Here is a 20,526-nt window from a genome sequence, read left to right as displayed (position 1 = left end):
ACCACTGAGATCCAACAGAAAGCCATGGTAACCATTCTGTCATGATTTCTATGTCTAACAATAGAGTTCTGTACACTTTCAAGACTGCAGAAAAAAAGATGCAATGAAACATAGACAATTGTTTGGGAAGGAAAAGGACACAAAAGCACCCTGAGAGAAAGGAGAGCCATAATGTTATTTTGACCAAAAACTAACAAAGAGTGAGAAGTAGAAAGCTTTCTTCCTTCCTTGAGAAATACACATTGCCTCAAACCATTCAGAATAACTAAAAAAATAGCCTGATATGTGGGATTAAAAAGAATAACTTAGAGCCATAACATAAAAGATAAATGAAGGTAGAGACTAAGCCAACAAAGTAAAAGTATAAGGAAAACAAAAGCATTTCCATCAGGATACACTGTAACCTGGGCATTTAATAACAGATGGTCAGATGAAAATCTTCCCAAATCAACAAAAAGTATCTCTGTACTTGAGGTCTTCGTTTAAACTGGTAGCAAAATATAATTTAACATATTTACTGTCCTGTAGTATCATTCTTTCATAAAAGTACACTGATAAGGTACAGTGATGGTATCAGACAGAAATACCATGGTATTTTGATCTATACTATGGAACTGAATGATTATCAGATTTATGTACCATGTTATTAACAGCTCCTATGAATGAAGAAAGACTGATATCTCCAAAACGGTTGGTCAAGATTACGATGAAAGAACATATTTCAAATCAGCATTAAAATCTGACAACAATGGGATCATAAATTGTGCTTCTTTAGCTTAGATCACGCTAAAAAATGCTAAAAGAAAATCTCATGGTCCTGCTAATGCGCATGCAAGTTCTTGAGCTGAGTGACATGCAATGTCTGTATTTAAAAGGTTCCAATTTCTCCCCTTCATTTTAATACAAGTGTTCCATCTCGAGCTAAATTGTCTCTGGCCATACACAGTTATACTGTACATTAGAAGGCTTTTCAATCCACATCACCACCTCTTTATTAGCACTAACTGTACTGCACTTTGGTATTTTAGTAAAACTGTGATACAGTTAGGGGAGTGATTGAATATTATTTGTTTTTGTTTCAACTATGGCAGTTTTAAAAATGTTGCATACATAGTTTAATTGGCCTTATACAGCTGAAGTCAGAAGATTACATACACTTTTAACCACTCCACAGATTTCATATTAGCAAACTATAGATTTGGCAAGTCGTTTAGGACAACTGCTTTGTGCATGACATGAGTAATTTTTCCAACAATTGTATACAGACAGATTGTTTCACTTTTAATTGACTATATCACAGTTCCAATGGGTCAGAATTTTACATACACTAAGTTAACTGTGCCTTTGCAGCTTGGAATATTCCAGAAAATTATGTCAAGCTTTTAGACAATTAGCCAATAAGCTTCTGATAGGAGGTGTACCTATGGATGTATTTTAAGGCCAACCTTCCAACTCAGTGCTAGTTTGCTTGACATTATGGGAAAATAAAAAATAAAAAAATCAACCAAGACCTCAGAAAAAACATTTGGACCTCCACAAGTCTGGTTCATCCTTGGTAGCCATTTTAAAATGCCTGAAGGTACTACATTCATCTGTACAAACAATAGTACACAAGTATAAACACTTTGGGACCATGCAGACATCATACCGCTCTGGAAAGAGATGCATTCTGTTTCCTAGAGATGAACATAGTTAAGTGTGAAAAGTGCAAATCAATCACAGAACAACAGCAAACGACCTTGTGAAGATGCTGGAGGAAACAGGTAGACAAGTATCTATATCCACAGTAAAATGTGTCCTATATCAACATAACCTGGAAGGCTGCTCAGCAAGGAAGAAGCCACTGCTCCAAAACGAACTTTAAAAAGCCAGACTACAGTTTGCAAGTGCACATGGGGACAAAGATCTTAAAGGCAATGCTACCAAATACTAACAAATTAAATATACCTGTTAAAACTATAGATATTTAGGAGGAACTATGCTAAATTAATATGAATCAAGCTATCAGTTTTCCTTCTGTCTAATATCTAATGCTCTCTGATGTAACTGGCTTGGTTTGCCTTCATAAATTAATAATGAAATAAAAGAGATAACTGTACTTAATGAGAATCAGAATATTTCAATTTATCCTTATATAAATTAACTTTTTACAGATGTAACTGTCCTTAATATCTGCAATCACATCTGCTTAGCACCTCAAAATCAATGTTTTGATGTGTAATACATAAATATAATGTCACTATTATTATTAGCCTCTTTCCTTAATTTTTATTTATTTATTTTTGTTAATTACTTACAGAAACTATTTTTTTTTTGCCACCGGTGATGCACTGATCTCATTTATTTATTTTATAAAAAATATTATGGCAACAAGGCTGCAAGAGATTTTTGACTTTTCTCAACTTTCAACACAACTTCGGATATTATTATACACATAAATATAGAAGTCCGGTCCCCGTTAACCGGTGGACTGTAGAGGAATAATGGGAGTCCGCGAGCCCCGGTGAAAATCTTCAGACCAAAACTGTGACTGAAAGCATTTGCTTTCATTTGTTAGTCTGATTTATAACAAGGAATACATATATCAATGCCAAACAATCTATTTTCTCTTTACCAAATATTCAAGAACTGACTGTATCTATGGTAACTGTCTCCGCTTTCCAAACCCAACAGAATCGTTTACAAACGCGCACTCTTACACATACATATTCGTGCATATTAAATAAGCTATATACATACCTGGATTTACTGAAACTTCTGCTTTGTCAGGGACGTTCAATTAAAGACACGTAATAAATAACCGGTGAGAGCATGAAAGCGCCGCGGGTCTTGTCTACAAAGGCGCGCGCTGGTTTGTTTGAACTGGAGTCGCGTGGTGCCCCGGTGTGTGTCTCTCGCGCACAGAGACACGCCCCCTCTCGCGCTGCTCTGATTGTTTCTTCTGTATGAAGTTATTATTCATAGCTCATGATTATTAATTAGGCTGACGGTCTTCTGGGAACGTCCAGTCACGAACCCTTATTAATATTCAAAAATCAACCCTTGAATTTGTTAATTCGCCATCTGATAAGCGCCCACATACCAACGTCTGCTTTTCAACCAATCAGTTAGACCCACTGGGTGAACGTCACCCTGTTTAATTATTATTCATGAGACAAAGTTCCACCAAAGTTAAATTGCCTCTTGACTAGTTTCAAATAATTCTTTTCAGTCTCAAAAGAGAAGGCTATATTGTTCTATAAACTTTCAGTTCAAGCGAAACTGAACTTAACAATGAGAATAAAAGCAAAATGTCCCAACATCTAATCAATCTATACATAGTTGTTTTGTCTAACCCGAGCAGCGGAAGCACTCGTCTTCATAAATAAGTAAACTGGTTCTGTGCAGGTCAATGGACGCTCTCAATAGAATAGCTTCACTTATGAAAAGCCATGTAAAAAAAAAAAAAAATGCTCATAAAAGTAATATTACCTAATCGCATTCAAACATAAATCTATCATGTAGACATGCCTATGTATCAGAATATTAATCATAATGTTAATTACAAATAACAAGCACATGTATGTAATTTAAGAATTTATAGTTAATTTGTACATGAATTTAAACCTATTTGTTTACTGCGTTTTGTAAAAAGTTGACGTGAACTAATATTGCGTTTATGTTGGTGCACACTGTCCCCTTGTGGGCAGACTGTATTTTATTTTCATACAAATTTATATGACCACAAGGTGGCGACCAAGCCAACCTCACGATGACCGGGAGGATACGGTGTACGGCCCGTTTCTTGATTTTGCTGACGATTTCTTACTTCTTTAAAAATTACGTTTTATTCATCAATAATTTAACTAATTAATAATTAAAAGTGGCATTAATAACTGAACACAAAACACACACCACATTGAAAACAACTTGAGATTTGAATGATTTATTAATAAAGTGAGATCTTAACAATAATTTCCATTCTCCATTACACATCTTTACTTAAGTTCAGGGGTTGATTTTGCACTGCTGAATAGTTCTCTCTTTCTTTAATGTGGTTTTCACCATGAAGAGCCTTCTAGAAAAGTCCGGTGCATGTCTCTGTTTTAGACTGCCACCATCACCACATCGGCTCCTTCTACTGTAAATATTAACTTAATAAAATAAAAAAACTAACATTTGTACATCATTTACATATCTGTATTCATAAAGCGTACAAATCCACACCAGTAGCAGTATCTCCATGTGGCAGTCTAAGTACTTAAGTCAATGTGTGTGTATGTAGACACTGAGATGTTTTTATTAGTCGATTTTACTTACATTCTTCTTCCTAATGACAACAGTTCTTCAAAAAGTCCCAATTCCAACGTTTTAGTAAACATACAAGACAAAAAGTGAATAAAAAAGAGAAGATCAAGGACAAACTGCTAACAGAGTTTAATTACTGCGCTAGCATAACAACAAAGCTAAGGCAATGTGTTATAGTGTGCGTGCCGAAATCTGACTCCCACAATAATTTGAAATGTAATGCATTACACTACTTTCTTGACTAATTACTTAATAATGAATGATTACACCCAACACTGGTAGGGGATCATTAGCTGTGTTTCTACTATTGGGCCAAATAAGGGCGTGGTAGTGCGTGCCAGGGCCAGTTGCATTCCCACTGTTACTTCCGGGGCTACATCCTGCCTCCTTAGGGCTTTCTCGGGTCCAACCAAGGCCAACCAGGGATTGAGGCGGGTTCAATGTGAAATGCAAAGTTTTGCAGAACTTGTCAGGATATGTATCCTGTGTACAATGGTAAAGGTTTGGGGGAAAAAATAAATTAAATTAAATTTACATTTATTTAAAATGTTGGCACAGTAAAAATCCATTTGAACGCACAATGGCCAAAGCGGTGCCAAAAGAAATGTCTTTCCATGGTTCAATGAACTTTCACAGATGGTGTGCTGGGACATCGTCCTGCTGCTAGTGGGGAGACCACTCGGTAAATCACAGCAGTTACATTCGGTGAGTTGATTTTGTAATTTATTTAGCTAGCTAATGTTTACATTCTATATGAACTCAATATTCTTGATAACATGATACCTCAGCTTGAGCTTCCCTCTTGCTTGTGAAATGGGAGGGTGTGTGACGTTGGTACAGCAGTGGCAAATTTAGGGAGGGTTTTTGGGCAACGCTGTGGGGCTATTGGCCAGATGGTGAGAATGCATATCGATTTTGGTCTTGCCACTCGAGGTCTGAGGCTATTGGCCCTGGCTGGCAAGTTGATAGGCCTGGCTCACACTGACACGATAGTGGAAAAGCTTCTATTGGTCCCCATCCCTAAATACCACACCTACCCCTAAACATAACGATAATAGGGAGCCAAAAATTGGCAGGACACCAGTATACCTGTGAATTAATGTGCGTGTGTGTGTTTCTTTCTCTGCCTGTGAACACTGAAGAAACAGTAGAAATACAAGAATTGATAAGTGCTTATAACGAAGCAGCTTTAGAATGACCTCCCAAACTGGAATATATATGCAAAACAATGCAGAATATTGTCAAATGTCAGATAATCTTATTTATGATTTTTTTTTAAATTTTATGGCTGCCTGTGAGAGAGAGAGCTTTACTGCTTGGGGCTGTCCTTTTATCTTACTTCTCAAAAGACTGTAGTCTTTTTGTCTCACAGATGCGCACGAGTTTGCAAAGAGTTCAGTACATTAGTTCTCACAAATCAAAGAGGCAATATTAAACAGAACTATGATAGAAATTAAATTAGACACACACACAGCTCTAAAAAAAATAGTATGGATTATACTGCAAATGCAACCTGGTTATTCATGATTCAGGTGAAATTAAATTATATATAAAGTTTTTACAACAATCAATATTCACTTACTATTAGTATGTAACCAGTTCTTCTTAACAAACAGCCTCTATTCATGTTCCACAGTCCAACAACAAGTACAAAATATGAGTTTTTGTGCACAGCACAAAGGTGTTAGGTAATTACTAAGTCATAGATATGTAATAAGCCAAAATATGACTCTTTATTCCAAAATCAGCCTCTCTATCGTTCTGAAGCAATCTCCACACCACTTTCATGAATGACTGCACTATCTTAAAGCAAAAAGGTAAAACTTGCCAAAATCATTGTATTTACATTCTCCCAAAACTCACTCATCAGCTCAAAGTATCCTTTGCTTTTGACGCAAACGCGCAGCGTCCGCATATATTCGAACGCAAGCCTGTCAAAGTATAATCCATATGACTGTGCGCGCATACACGGTGGTTGGCACATGCGCACTACGACTGCTATGAGACACCAAACTATTTCTCTTTAAGAGTTTAGACCCATAAAGATGCCTTTATTTCCTTTAGAATCAAGTTATACAAATGCAAGTATCACCTGACCTCCTCACACGAACACTCTTGATGTGCACATCCACTGTTACTATTTTTACTTTAATCTCCAGATAATTACTGCCGATTACATATTCTAACACTTCTTCATGACGGTAACAGCTCAAATGTGAGTGTTGCCATCTTGTGGACCCACTAATTAGGGCAAATAATTCCAGGCACATGCACATTCTGTGCGTTCAAAGATGCGCGGTTAAAAATCGAGCTGCGCCTGTTCAGTGATCGAGCACTCTGCTGATGACAAGATTTGCATCACATGTCTAAATATACTTTGAGCTAACACAACTAAATGGAGGGTTATCAACAAGAAATCATTGTAACAATACTGTACCACAAGTAGCAGTATACTTGTCAAAGTAAAAGCTGAAAAGGAGCTACAAGCCCCATGAAACCAGCATGTCTAACAAGATGGCAGTTTAACATCAACACTTTTCTGATATTAAAACTAGCGGCACCAAAATGAACTGCAAAAATAATGACTGTTTTCAAACACTCCCCCATCTTCCACTGTCCTTCCCCCAACTCACACTATTGGTTGAGCTAATGTTGTCAGGACTGCTGTAACAAATTAAATTAGATTGCAATTTTGTTTGGTGGAACTAGTGGCAAAGAATTTGCACACTTCACCTTTAAATGATCTAAAACATTATTATGAAAACGTGTGTGATATGAAATGTGTGTACACTATTATAATAAGGAGGGAGAGAGTGCTGCAAATATTTTCCTTTATCTCTTTTGAAGAACTAAGCTCTGTGTCGGGAGCAGTTTGGACATATTATTGTTTCTACAACCAAAGAAAAACATCTATACAACAATAAATCATAAAGAAAAACTTAACTTATATTTCCTAGTTCTCTAAAGTTTACAATATAAAATTCAAGTGCAATTGAAGCTCCAAATACAAGTTAAACAACGTACACATATCTCAACGCTTGTACTGACAGGTAGTCTTTGTCTTCTATATTTTTTCTCATTTATCTTTTGTTTTCATTAAGCTTTGAGTTTAATTTTGTGGTCAGAATAGGTTTATGAAGCGAGTCCAACTTTGAAACTTTCTCCAACAGTTTTAAAAGAAAACTAAGTGCACCAAGGATTTTAAAATCCTAATCTTGTGCACATTAGGGGGATGAATATAACCTTTTCAAAATAATAATATATATCTGTGTGTGTCTGTATGAGGCCATAAGCTTACACAATTTTTTTACGTACACACACACACACACACACACACACACACACACACACATATATACATACATACATACATATACAAATATATACTGTAAATATCAAAGATCCAAATAGGGTTTTTGCAAAATCAAGCACATAAATATTAGCAAACAAAATAAAATGACAATGAATCAAAAACGGGACAAAAGGACAAATACAAAAGCGAATAGTACATTTGAGACAGGAAGAAAGCCAAACGTCTTTCTCTTCCCACAGTAGTGAGAACTTCCTAGCAGAAAAAAGAAAGAAACAGTGGAACAGGAGGAAGCGAGATGGGGTTAGAGGAGGGGTTGTGAAATAATTGTTCTGGTTTCTATTTGTACGGCCGTAGAAACCTGGACACTTTGGAGCGTAGCAGTTTAATAAAGGAACGTGGGAACATCTCCTTTGATTCCTGCACGGTGTATTTGAAGTAGTTATGAGGGTGAGCCAGCACATCAAACAAAGCTTTAATCAGTTTCTTATCCTAAAAAGAGAGAAAAGAATTAGATTAGTGTTGCAATAAAATTGTATTAACAGTTTCTTATTCATTTTTCCTGACCAGCAACTGAGCAGCACCATGATGATTCTGACTGCCGCTGGACAAATGTTTTCAGGTTACGGTCTCCATAAGAAACAATATAAAAACTACTGCAATGAGTGATCCAGATAAAGAACAACAACCATTTTAAAGGAATAGTTCACGCAAAAATTATCTCATAATTTCCTCACCCTCATGCCATCCAAGATGTATATGACTTCCTTTCTTAAGCAGAACATATGAAGCAAATGAAAACATTGAAGAAACACAACAAAACACATTTGAAGAAAAATATCTCAGCTCAGTAGGTCCTTATAATAGATGTGGATGGTAACACAATTTTTGATGCTCCAAAAAGTACAGACAATCAGCATTAACATCATACATACAACTCCAGTAATTTAATGAATGTCTTAAAAAGCGAATTGATCACTTTTGTTGTGAAAAATATAAATATTTAAGAGCTTTTTAACTATAAATCACTGCGTCCGGTAAGCAGCAGTATGTGCGTTCATGAGAGGGCTGAGGTCACACGCTCTCTTCTGAAACGTTTTGGCGTTGGCATGTTCGTGCTTTATGTGACGCCTGTGTGACACACCTGGAAGAGCAGTGCTGTTTACAACTGAGTAGGAGGAACGCTGTACAGAACGAACGCCATAAACAAATTGAAGCAAATTTAAACAAAGATGTCAGAAGACTTTGATTTAAGAGGAGAAGAGGAGATACAAGTTTTTGCACAGCCATATTTATTTGAACCTGAGTACTCTGACCAGGAGCACAGATGGAGGAGGCTGGACCAACAGCAGCACAACAACAAGCCTCAGAGAGACAGAGAGCTCAGGAGACGTGATAATGCACATGTAGGCAATGCCAGGCAATGCCAACAGAGGTAAAGGGCATCTGCTGCAATGAATGGAATGTTGCCGGAAAGACCACATGACCTCAGCCCTCTCTTTAATGTGCATACTGTGGCTTACCGGACACAAAGATTTATAGTTAAAAAGAACTTAAAAATAAATTTTCTTTGCAACAAAAGCGATCATATAAGACATTAATTTAATCACTGGAGTCGTATGATTGACGTTAATGCTGATTGTCTGTGCTTCTTGGAACATCAATAATCATGTTACCATCCACATGTATTATAAAGACCTACTGAGTTGAGATATTTTTCTATTTTTCTTAAAATGTGTTTGATGAGAGAATTTTCATTTTTGGGTGAACTATCCCTTTGTGTCAAATAGGTTCAGGCTTTTTTTTTCTCCCAATTTGGCATGCCCAATTCCCAATGTGCTTTTAAGTCCCCGTGGTGGCGTAGTGATTGGCTACAATTCAGGTGGCAGAGGACAAATCACAGCTGCCTCCGTGTCTGAGACCGTCAACCTGCGCATCGTATCACGTGGCTTGTTGAGTGCGTTGCCACAGAGACATAGTGCGTGTGGAGGCTTCTCGCCATCCACTGCGGCATCCACGCACAACTTACCATGCACTCCATTGAGAGCGAGAGCGAGAACCACTAATCACGACCACGAGGAGGTTACCCCATGTGAATCTACCCTCTCTTCCTTTATGAATTGTGAAACACTTCCACGTTCAGGGAAACAATGGACAGTTAATTCTCACTTTTAATATCTCCTGGTGGTTTTCTGAGGCGTACAGTCGACCATCTCGAACAATGTCTTCTATGAGTTGTTGGTAGTCCTCTGTAACAACAAACAACTGAAATTAGTATGTGTTTGTGTACATATACTCATTATCATGAGAAAATACATTAGCAAAACTGTATTTTTACATTTAAATGAAGAACCATGCAAAATTAGCTTCAAGGAGGTTGCTATGTGGTTGAAAATATGTTCTGTGGTCCGTTTCCGAAGTTACCAACATAGTTTTGGTGATTTGGTAATAGATTTGGGGTTTTCCAAAACCATAGTTCCAACGAACATTCACACACAGCTCTTCGCAACTTCGCAAAGTTGTGTGGTTGGAACTACAGCTCTTTACCTGTGGTTAGAAGCATAGTTCCTTGTTAGTTTGCTGTGTGGATATCATTTGGCTTCGCTGAGGCTTCTATATCTTTTATTACATATATGCTGAAACTTTCATTCTGTCAACACTTAGACCATGTTTACATGGATTTTAAGAAAATGGCTTATTCCGGGGTTTTGCAAAAACGTCATGTAAACTGGAGTGGTGGTGGTGTAGTGGGTTAAAGCACATAACTGGTAACCAGAAGGTTGCTGGTTCAATCCCCACAGCCACCACCATTGTGTCCTTGAGCAAGACACTTAACTCCAGGTTGCTCTGGGGGGATTGTCCCTGTAATACGTGCACTGTAAGTCGCTTTGGATAAAAGCGTCTGACAAATGTGTATATGTAAACTCAAAAGCAGCCGGTTAATGGATTAAAGGCTGTTAAGAGAAAGCGCTTTATCACACACGGTTTCTGTCAGAGAACACTATTTTTATGTGTTTATGTTAATGCATAAGTTCTGTTTACATGTTTCTGAAGAGTGCGCATGTGCGTATGTTCTCAAGTGCTTCGGGGGAATCCAGAAGTCTGATGTAAAGGGAAATCCCACTATTGCAGCATAATGTATCTGTCGCATTTACATAGTGCACACTGCTTTAGTGTCTTAAGCAATATCTTTCATTAAATATATTTCTGGTGTAAGTAAATGAGCTATTATAATTGTATATTTGCAGTTAATACTCCACCCGTTTTCGGAAAACAGGCGATACTATCTAGTTAATTTCTCTAATGGTGCATCGTTAATGGTGGTTAAGCAGTGAGTTACAACAATGTAAGGAATCACACCCCAAGATGGATGATAGGGCATATTTAGGTGGTTGCTGGGATGTTTCTTACTGGCAAAAATAAAAGAGTCCACACTCAAATAAAAGAGTCCACATTCAAGTAGCTATTTGATGTTCTGGTCCCAAAGATATGGCTCAGCCTCCCCCCCCCCCCCACCCCACCTCCCACACACACACATTTGATCATTTGCCATGTCTGATTGCTTAGCAAAAGTAATAGCTCACCTCTCCTCAACAAGCCATTGAGGTATCAACAAATGGTGTAGGAAGCACAACAACCAATACTGTATTAAATTTCCCCTGACATCAAATGTAAAAGTAATCGTATGATTGTGAGCTGTGTCTTACCATCATAGGTGACATAAGGAACCTGAAACCCTTTTCCGCTGTTACCCTCGTTGGACTTGAACTGAATCCACAGCTTCCGTGAGCGGGAAGTAAATGCGATTGGGCGCTCATAGGTCTGGCATGTCTCATAAGTTGTAATGGATGTCGGCAAGGCTAAGAAGAAATAGGAGGTACTATTGAATATTGACTATTTTCGGTTAAATTTCATTAATTCCGTTAATTTCATTATACTTTGCATGAACCCATACCACTCTTCCTCATGACAAGAACATCCCCACACTCATCCTCAATGGGTAGGAAGATCTCTGGCACCACAATGAGAATGCGTCTCTTGTTTGGAGGGTTGATGGTCCAGACGCAGTCCACATTAGATGGATAGTCGCCAGGGTAGTTGGGAGATTCAATGAAGCCCATGAAATCTCCCAGCTCACCGCCACACATCTGATCTAAAGGGGATGACAAAAAAAAAAAAAACATGAATTCAATGTTTTCACAGGAGCATGTCTTTGGAAGGAAGTCTGCATTGTGTTTGCATAATGTTTGGTATTGATGTGATAGACTTCCTTACTTTTGCAGTGAGATACATTGGTGGCTCCATCGAAATCTGTCGTGGTATTTCCAGGGCAGGTGATACAGTAGTTCTGTCCGAACTCAGACTGGTAAGTACCAGCCAGACAACGTACACAACGATGTGTGGTGGCATTATAATGATGTCCAGGAGCACAATGAACTAGATAGCAGACAGATAGATAACAATGCAAATGAGCACAAAAGCAAGTATGTGCAGATAAAATGTGCTCTTGTTTTGTAGTGTATACCTTTGGCTTCACACTCTCTGAAGGACATGCTGCCCGTGTGTCGGGTCATGAGACCTCCTCCACAGGGGAAGCACAGCACACGACCTGGCTCAGGCTGGAAGGTGCCCAGCAGGCAGGGCTGGCATGGACGGAAACCATCAGCAGAGAAGTGACCAGCAGGGCACTGGCCTATAACCAGATAAAGAATTGAGTGATTTAGAAACAATCTCCATATGATTTGATTTGACTTTAGTTTCTTTTTTATTGTTAAATTTTTTATTGTTTAAACCTAGTTTATTTTTAAAAGATAATACATACTGTAATAGTTCATTGACAACATGAAATCATAACTGATCCTATTTATTTTAATAATAAAAGGTATCTATTCTGCTTCTCCATTTTAAAAGTTCTTTACTGTATTATTTCATGCTGAATATTCTGTTTCACTTGCAAATACATAACAGAAGTGTGTTGACTATTAGAAAGTTAATTTGCTTTTAATTATTCCACAAGGGGGAGCCAAAAGGAAATGTTTCTCTCCGCAACCTGGTGTAAATCCACAGACAATTGATCAAGCATCTTAACATCACGCTTAACATAAAATGAATGCAAATCTAATTATGACAGTATTTTCATTTTTATGTGAAATATCCCTTTAACATCCGAGACCACATTTGTAAGAAGTATATACAAAACGTGAATACCTAAATCATAAATTAAATAAATTCTCAAAATGTAATCAAACCTAATGTTGCTTAAATGCTTTGTAAACAATTCAGTTTTGCATTTCACCACACATGACTTGCACAGTATAGGTGAATTGAATATAATGTAATTTTGAGGTGAGGTTATGTGCTGTCAGTCAGATATTTCAGTTCACTGGCGATCTTTAAAATGATCAGAATTAGCAATGACTAATTGATCCACACTTGGCTCAGTCCTTCATAAGAAAACCACATTTGCATGATAAAGAGTAACTCGAGCATTTTTCGGCTATATTGACGCTGAATTTCAAAATGTATTGATTACACTGGGAGTGGGGAATGGTCTTGCATTTATTAGCCTCAATAATCAATAGGTTTGTCATTATCATTACAAAGCTATTCAATGATTTTGTGTCAAATACATCTGAAATCAACACAAAAGGACACACCTCCGCACTCTGAGACATTTTTAGCCCCTGCGATGCCCTGTCCCTCTGTGCTGGGGCAGGGCTCACAGGACAGCTGGCCCTCTCTGTCCTGATAGGTAGCTGGTGGACAAATCACACATTGGTCCTGTTCACCACTGTAGAACGTTCCCACACTGCAGCTGACTGGGAAACACACAAATCAGTGTTCTTATTGTTAACAAAAACTAGATAAAATAAAAAATAACCAGGAAATAATTAAGTTTAGGTTTTTGATACATAGTATATCATTTTAAAAAAAATGCTTTCATTAAACATGCAAAATGCCACTAGATAGTGATAACACATCCCTTAGGCACAATTAATGCCATTAAACGTATTAAAATTAGTTAGCACATTAACTTAGTCCTAAAATAATAAAAACACAATATAAACTAAATAAACTGAAAAACTAAACTAAAACTTAAAAACACTGCGCAAACTAAAACTCATCTAAAAGAGTCAATGAAGAAAACTAAACTATAATGAAATGACAAGACAATTTAAAAATAAAATAGAAATAAAAACAGAAATAAAAACTACACAAACACATAGAAATGCAGTTGCAGCACACACCCAAAAACACAAGCACACACACACAAGATTCATGCAGTGTCTTCAATGCACTTAATTCAGAACACAAAATTATAAAAACTCAAAAGCTCCATTTCCCACAATGCTTACCGCACTTCCCATCAGTGAGGACCTGTCCTATACTGCAAGTCTCATCTCCCTCCGTCTGGCGCACGGCACGCTGGGCCACCTCATACGCAGTGCCGGAGAACTGAATATAAAACTGCTGCTTACTGATCGACTTCCTTAGTGTGCGCATTGCATTCTGCAGCTTCTGTTTGGTCTTCTCACGCACACAATCCACATTACATGATTCTGATATGGACACACATAAATAAAGATGGATACATTTATATTCATTCTCTTAATGGTTTCCACCAAAGCCACATATTGCAGTGATCTCAATATTTTTTCAACATTTAGCGGCCACAACCACCCTCAGTAGTGTAGTCTAGGCATACGCAGGCATACACTGTATGCCCACCTATCTTTCTTAGGATTTTGCATATGCCCACCTAAAATAAGTGATGATACGTATGACCACAAGTACAATGAGTCGACTTTTGACCTGGAACTTTTTGAGAAATTGCACTTTAATTCACCAAAGTGTCATTCAACTGATCACAATGTATAGTCAGGATCACATTAATAATGTGAATAATTACAATTACAATGTTCAGAACTTCTTAAACTACTTCAAAGAGTTCTCATCAAAATATCCTCCATGTGCAGCAATGACAGATTTGCAGATCCTCGGCATTCTAGCTGTCAGTTTGTCCAGATACTCAGGTGACATTTCACCACACACTTCCTGTAGCACTTGCCATAGATGTGACTGTCTTGTCGGGCACTTCTCACGCAACTTACAGTCTAACTGATCCAACAAAAGCTCAATGGGGGATCGATAACACTTTATTTATCGATAACACTATATTCGATAACACTATATTCCAATGTCTGTGTTTCTTTGCCCACTCTAACCTTTTCTTTTTTTTTTGTTTCTGTTTGACTTTTTCTTTGCAATTCTTCCCATAAGGCCTGCACCACTGAGTCTTCTCTTTACTGTTGTACATGAAACTGGTGTTGAGCAGGTAGAATTCAATGAAGCTGTCAGCTGAGGACATGTGAGGCATCAATTTCTCAAACTAGAGACTCTGATGTACATATCTTCTTGTTTAGTTGTACATCTGCCTTCTACATCTCTTTCTGTCCTTGTAAGAGCCAGTTGTCCTTTGTCTTTGAAGACTGAATTGTACATCTTTGTATGAAACCTTCAGTGATGAAGAGTGGAGTGCTGAGGGAGGTGCAGAGCCCGAGGGAGGCATGACAATGATCTCACACATACCTGAGTTCGCTGGAAATATTTGGACCCTTTGTTTCTTTCAATGGTTTGAAATCCTAAGTTGTAAAATTTTCACTGCACACCCTCCAATATTTGAGAGAATGTATGGGTGTACTGATATCCAGGTTCAACGCGATAAGCCAGAGCTTCAATCGCTCATGATCATGTATATGCAATCGATGAAAAGTTTATATTTTTCCTGGCGTGCATTTTCTTTGGGGTTTCTGAAGATTGAAACTTCCAGGATACACACACCAAAGGACCATTTTGAACAAAACAAATCTACAGCAAAGACAACTAAACTTTTGTACAGTGCTCCTTCTGTTGTAAACAAGGAGGCCTCCTGCCTCCTCCTCCATGTGATGCAAGACCTTACCAACAAGCTTACGTTATCCCTCTCATGTGCGCGTGTCACAGAGATGTACGGAAGCGAACATTTGTGGCAAAAAAGTATATAAGTATTGTTTTGTTTCTAAAAATAATCAATCGTTTGGGTTCAGTAGAAATGTATTTGTCGACTGGAGTCATGTGGATTTTTTTATGCACCCTAAATATGCATTTTGGACCATCAAAAAATGGAATACATTGACTTAAATGGAATACATTGACATTACTCTAAGTAGGAGGCCTGAAATGAAATCCTAAAAATCTTAAATTCTGTTTTGATGAAGAAATTCTTATACATCTTGAATGGCCTGTTGAATACTTGTATACTGTTTAGTATACACAGTATACAAAACAGTATATTGGGTAGTATGTATGTATTAGTTTATTAATTAGAGTCATTTTCATAGTAGCCTAAAAAAGGAAGATTAATAAGACCTAGAAATGTAAATACAGTATTTAACATCAAGATAACACATTGTCTTAGTAGTGTACTGTACACCATGTCAGCAAGAAACTTACCCTAATGATATACATTTTGTAAGTTCATGTGGGACTATAATTACATCAGCCATTTTTTCTTATTAAATATATTTATTTTCTGTACATAAATGTAAATATATGAATTTTTGCATCTTTTTTTTGGGGTGGGGTCCTTCCTAAAATCACAATATGCCCACCTCTTCAGACACTACTACCCCACTGACCACCCTATAAAATTATCGAAGAAAATATCTTGTTTCAGCTTAGTCACAGAATTTATTTTTTAATTAAAATACACAACAAAAACTGAATGCATTCTTTCAGTTTAAAGTTATTTGCTGAATAATATAACGTTATACACTTCAGATATTAGAATCTGAATACTAATATCTCAATATAATATGAACCGTTTGTCACTAGGCCTTGTATACTTTAAGTTACATAAAAAAATAGGTTTATGTACTTTAATATATCAAATTGAGCAATGTTAATACACACAAGACGGACAGATATGAGGACCGTGTTTGTGATTGTCAAGCTCCAAAAGCACATGAAGCCACCGTAAAGGTTATCCATATCACTTGTGCACAACCGTACAGTACATGTCAAGTCTACCGAAGCCATTCGATAGCGTTGTGTAAACAACAGGCTGAAATGTAAGTGTTAATTCACTGAAATCTTCCTCTTCACCCATTCTAATGTTGCCTGCATGCAAAACATTGTTTAGAAGCACAGCTCAGTGAGTATCTGACACCACATAAGTAGGTGGTGTCAGGAAAATAAATCACGCACATTGGTTCTTCCATTTTTCCATCATCAAGGTATATTTGAATGTGAGAAAGTGAATGAGAACTGGGCAGTCTTTCGTGCCCCTAAAATACGGGGATGCACCCCACATTTTTAGAAACACTGTACTACAAAGTCACTATGTAGATGGCTGACATATTGGACACTACAATTAATGAGTTAAAACTACACACATGCAGGCATAATGTTACCTGAGGCTTCCTCTTCTTTAATTTCCATCTCAAACTCTGCGGTGATGTGGGAAACTTCTTTGGAAGGAGATTTACGGCCTCGTCTGCGCTTTTTGGATGAGTCACACTTCAGATTCACAAACGTTACCTGACAGTCATCGGTGCAGGGGAACTGACCAGCTGAGGAAAATAAAATAGAAAAGAAAACAAGACAGGAAAAATTTGAAGGAAGAAGGAAAGGACAGAAAAAGGGAAAAATAGAAAGAAAGGATACAGGAATATTAGAAGGAAGAAGAAAAGGGAGATAGAACAGATTAGACAGATACAAAGGAAAGGAAAAGGGAGAAGGAAAGAAAACAGGAAAAGGAGAAGCAAGAAGGAAATTAAACATGAAAAAGTAGAAGGAAAGGAAACAGGAAAAATAAGAAGGAAAATAAAGAAAAGGAAAAAGAAGGGAGAAGGACAGAAACAATTTAAATGAAAGGGAAGGAGGAGAGGAAACAGGAAAAATTAGAAGGTTGAAGGAATATAAAGGAAAAAGGAAAGGAGAAAAGAAAAGGAAGAATGAGAGGAAACAAGAAAAAGCAGAAGGAAAGAAAATGATACAGGAAAAATTAGAAAGAAGAAGAAAAGGAAAGGAATGGAAAGGAAAAAGGAGAAGCAAGAAAGACAGGAAAAAATACAAATGAAAAGGGAGGAGAGGAAACAGGAAAAATGAGAAGGAAGAAGGAAAGTAAACAAGAAAAGCAGAAGCAAAGAAAATGAAACAGGAACACAAGAAAGGAGGAGGAAAGGAAAGAAAAATGTGAAGGAAGAAGGAAAGGAAACAAGAAAAGCAGAAGGAACGAAAATTAAACAGCAAAATGAGAAAGAAGAAGAAAAGGAAAGGAAATGATAGGAAAAGAAAAGGAAAAATGAGAAGGAAGAAGGAAAGGAAACATGAAAAAGCAAAAGGAAAGGAGAGGAAAAAGGAGAAGTGAGAAGGAATCGAAACATGAAAAAAAGAGAAGGAAAGAGGAAAGGGAAAAAGAGAAGAAAGATTGAGAAAAATAAAAATTGAGAAGGAAACCGGAAAATAGAAAAAGGAAGTAAAGCAAAGGAAAGAAAGATGAGTTGGAGGACACATCTGTTTATCTTTTTATGAAAACATTGGTTAAATTCGCAGTGCTTGACATGCTGTCTAACTGTCTTACCCTGAAAGCTCTGCTTTCCCATGTCTCTGTGTTTCTCCTTGTTTCGGGGTCTCAGGTGGCACTTGGCATCTTTGATTTTAAACCGTGCTTTCTGCTTTATAGGCTGGGCCAGCATCTCTGATGGACAGGAAACAGGCAAAGTTTTCACTTGCAAAGTTTGGATAATAATCATGGAAAATTTCAAAATATGATGCCTCTTTGAATTCCAAATTTCAAACATACTAAATCTGTCTTTTGGGCTTAGTAGGCCATTCCAAAGTATTACAAATGGGAGTATCTAGTTGAGAACAACGAGTCCAAGTTCAGTGAGAGAATTAAAGAGAAATAAAAAAGAAAGTCAAGAAGGGAGACAAAGGTTCAGGAGTTGAAGCAAGAACAGACTGTGGTTACAAACTTTTGCTGTCCCACTAGAACCATACCTATGGTTTTTGAACCAGCGGCGGGGGTTTATAATTTTTTTTCCGGAATGTGTGAATCGTGCATGAAACGTGTTTACCCCAGGCACCTCAGGAGCCGCTGTGGTAGAAACCCGTCTGTGTATTTAAAATCTGTCAGCATATAGACATGCAGCCAGCACAGTATCATTTGCTCAGGTTCACAGCATTCCTATGTATGCCGTCCAACACAAGGAGCAGCGTGTGCATATGCTCGAGTATTTCTAAGCAGTCTGTTTGTCTCTCTGAACCTGTCCAAAATCTACAGAATGAACCGTATGGGGAATGTTAAATTCTGAGAATGTATAAGGGAATCTCTGGGAACGAGAGAGTCCCAGGGTTAATAGTAACGTTTTTGTGGATGTGTGACCTATGTGGGGTTGAACGATAGGACCTGGCCTAAATCTCATCGCAGATCTCTGTACACTGATCAGCCACAACATTAAAACCACCTGCGTAATATTGTGTAGGTCCCACTTGTGCCGCCAAAACAGCGCCAACCCTGTTCTTCTCACCACAACTGTACAGAGCAGTTATCTGATTTAGATCAGACTTTGCCCGTTTGAACCAGTCTGTCCATTCTCTGTTGACGTCTCTCATCAACAAGGCATTTCCATCTGCCAAACTGCCGCTCACTGGATGTTTTTTGTTTTTGGCGCCATTCTGACCAGCCCATCTGGCACCAACAATCATCCATGCGGTTAACTAATCAGCCAATTGTGTGGCAGCAGTGCAGTGCATAAAATCATGCAGATACGGGTCAGGAGCTTCAGTTGTACACATCGACCATCAGAATGGGAAAAAATGTGATCGCAGTGTTTTGGACCTTGACATGATTGTTGGCACCAGATGGGCTGGTTTGAGTATTTCTGTAACTGCTGATCTCCGGGAATTTTCACACACATCAGTCTCTAGAATTTACTACGAATGATGCCAAAACCAAAAAACAACCAGCGAGGGGCAGTTCTGAGGATGGAAAAGAATTGTTGATGAGAGAGGTCAACAGAGAATGGCCAGACTGGTTCGAACTGACAAAGTCTACTGTAACTCAGATAACCGCTCTGTGCAATTGTGTTGAGAAGAATATCATCTCAGAATGCTATTCTGAGATGCGAGTTGGAGCTATTTTGGCGGCACAAGGAGGACCTTCACAATATTAGGCAGGTGGTTTTAATGTTGTGGCTGATAGGTGTATATGAACACTGTCAATGGTCATAAAGATTCTGATGCAGTGTAATGGAGTGGAACATGTCATGCTATATGGCTCACTATAGTTGTTCTGTTCGATCTCTGCTAAAAAGGCCAAAGAAACCAAAGAAGCATTCTGGGCCAAGGGAACATTTGGTCATCTGAATCCTTGCACTAAGTACATCAAAAGGATATGTGCAGTACATACTAGATTTTGTAGTGCACCCATGGTTTATGGGAGAGAATGTGGCCCTTGTCTTAAAGCTGTGCAGATGAACCACAGTTTAGTTAAGCAGCGAATCAAGAGGACATATGTAATAGATACTAGATTTATAGTGCAAGCATACAACAATTTTGGTGCCTACTTTTTATGTAATGCATTTGAAATGTAATGGTGCATATTAGTTTTAGTAATGCATAACCAATATGGATAAATGGAGATATAATGTAAATGCATAAACATGTGTGTGCGTACTACCTGTGCAAGTTTGCAAGAAGCTACTGCTGGAAGTAGTGACGTTCCTCTTGGGTGGGACTTTACCTGGTTGGACAGGCACTCCACAGCTTAAAGTGTAACTGTTTTCAGAATCTAAATAAAACACACACACACACACACACACACACACACACACACACACACACACACACACACACACACACACACACACACACACACACATATT

General features: G+C 37.8%; 2 protein-coding genes across 4 annotated transcripts in view; both read right to left on the bottom strand.

The window, feature by feature from the left end:
* The window catches only part of LOC127637633 (metallophosphoesterase domain-containing protein 1-like), a 60,112-nt gene extending 57,156 nt beyond the window's left edge, over window positions 1-2,956 (bottom strand). The window contains exon 1 of the mRNA XM_052118793.1: window positions 2,740-2,956. The gene's annotated coding sequence lies outside the window, so the exon portion shown is untranslated. The remainder of the gene's footprint in view (window positions 1-2,739) is intronic.
* A 953-nt stretch (window positions 2,957-3,909) lies between these two features.
* The window catches only part of LOC127637564 (signal peptide, CUB and EGF-like domain-containing protein 1), a 90,996-nt gene continuing 74,379 nt past the window's right edge, over window positions 3,910-20,526 (bottom strand). For all 3 annotated transcript variants that reach the window (XM_052118678.1, XM_052118679.1, XM_052118680.1), the window contains 11 exons: window positions 20,322-20,432; window positions 18,222-18,338; window positions 17,050-17,208; window positions 13,954-14,157; window positions 13,255-13,416; window positions 12,123-12,290; window positions 11,873-12,034; window positions 11,553-11,750; window positions 11,305-11,457; window positions 9,767-9,846; window positions 3,910-8,089 (listed from right to left, as the gene is read on the bottom strand). In XM_052118678.1, coding sequence (XP_051974638.1) covers window positions 7,937-8,089; window positions 9,767-9,846; window positions 11,305-11,457; window positions 11,553-11,750; window positions 11,873-12,034; window positions 12,123-12,290; window positions 13,255-13,416; window positions 13,954-14,157; window positions 17,050-17,208; window positions 18,222-18,338; window positions 20,322-20,432 — 1,667 coding nt within the window. In that variant the 3' untranslated portion in view covers window positions 3,910-7,936. The remainder of the gene's footprint in view (window positions 8,090-9,766; window positions 9,847-11,304; window positions 11,458-11,552; window positions 11,751-11,872; window positions 12,035-12,122; window positions 12,291-13,254; window positions 13,417-13,953; window positions 14,158-17,049; window positions 17,209-18,221; window positions 18,339-20,321; window positions 20,433-20,526) is intronic.

This window comes from Xyrauchen texanus, chromosome 45 (assembly GCF_025860055.1).
Source record: "Xyrauchen texanus isolate HMW12.3.18 chromosome 45, RBS_HiC_50CHRs, whole genome shotgun sequence".
Classification (NCBI taxonomy): domain Eukaryota; kingdom Metazoa; phylum Chordata; class Actinopteri; order Cypriniformes; family Catostomidae; genus Xyrauchen; species Xyrauchen texanus.
This window is presented reverse-complemented; position numbering and strand designations above follow the sequence as displayed.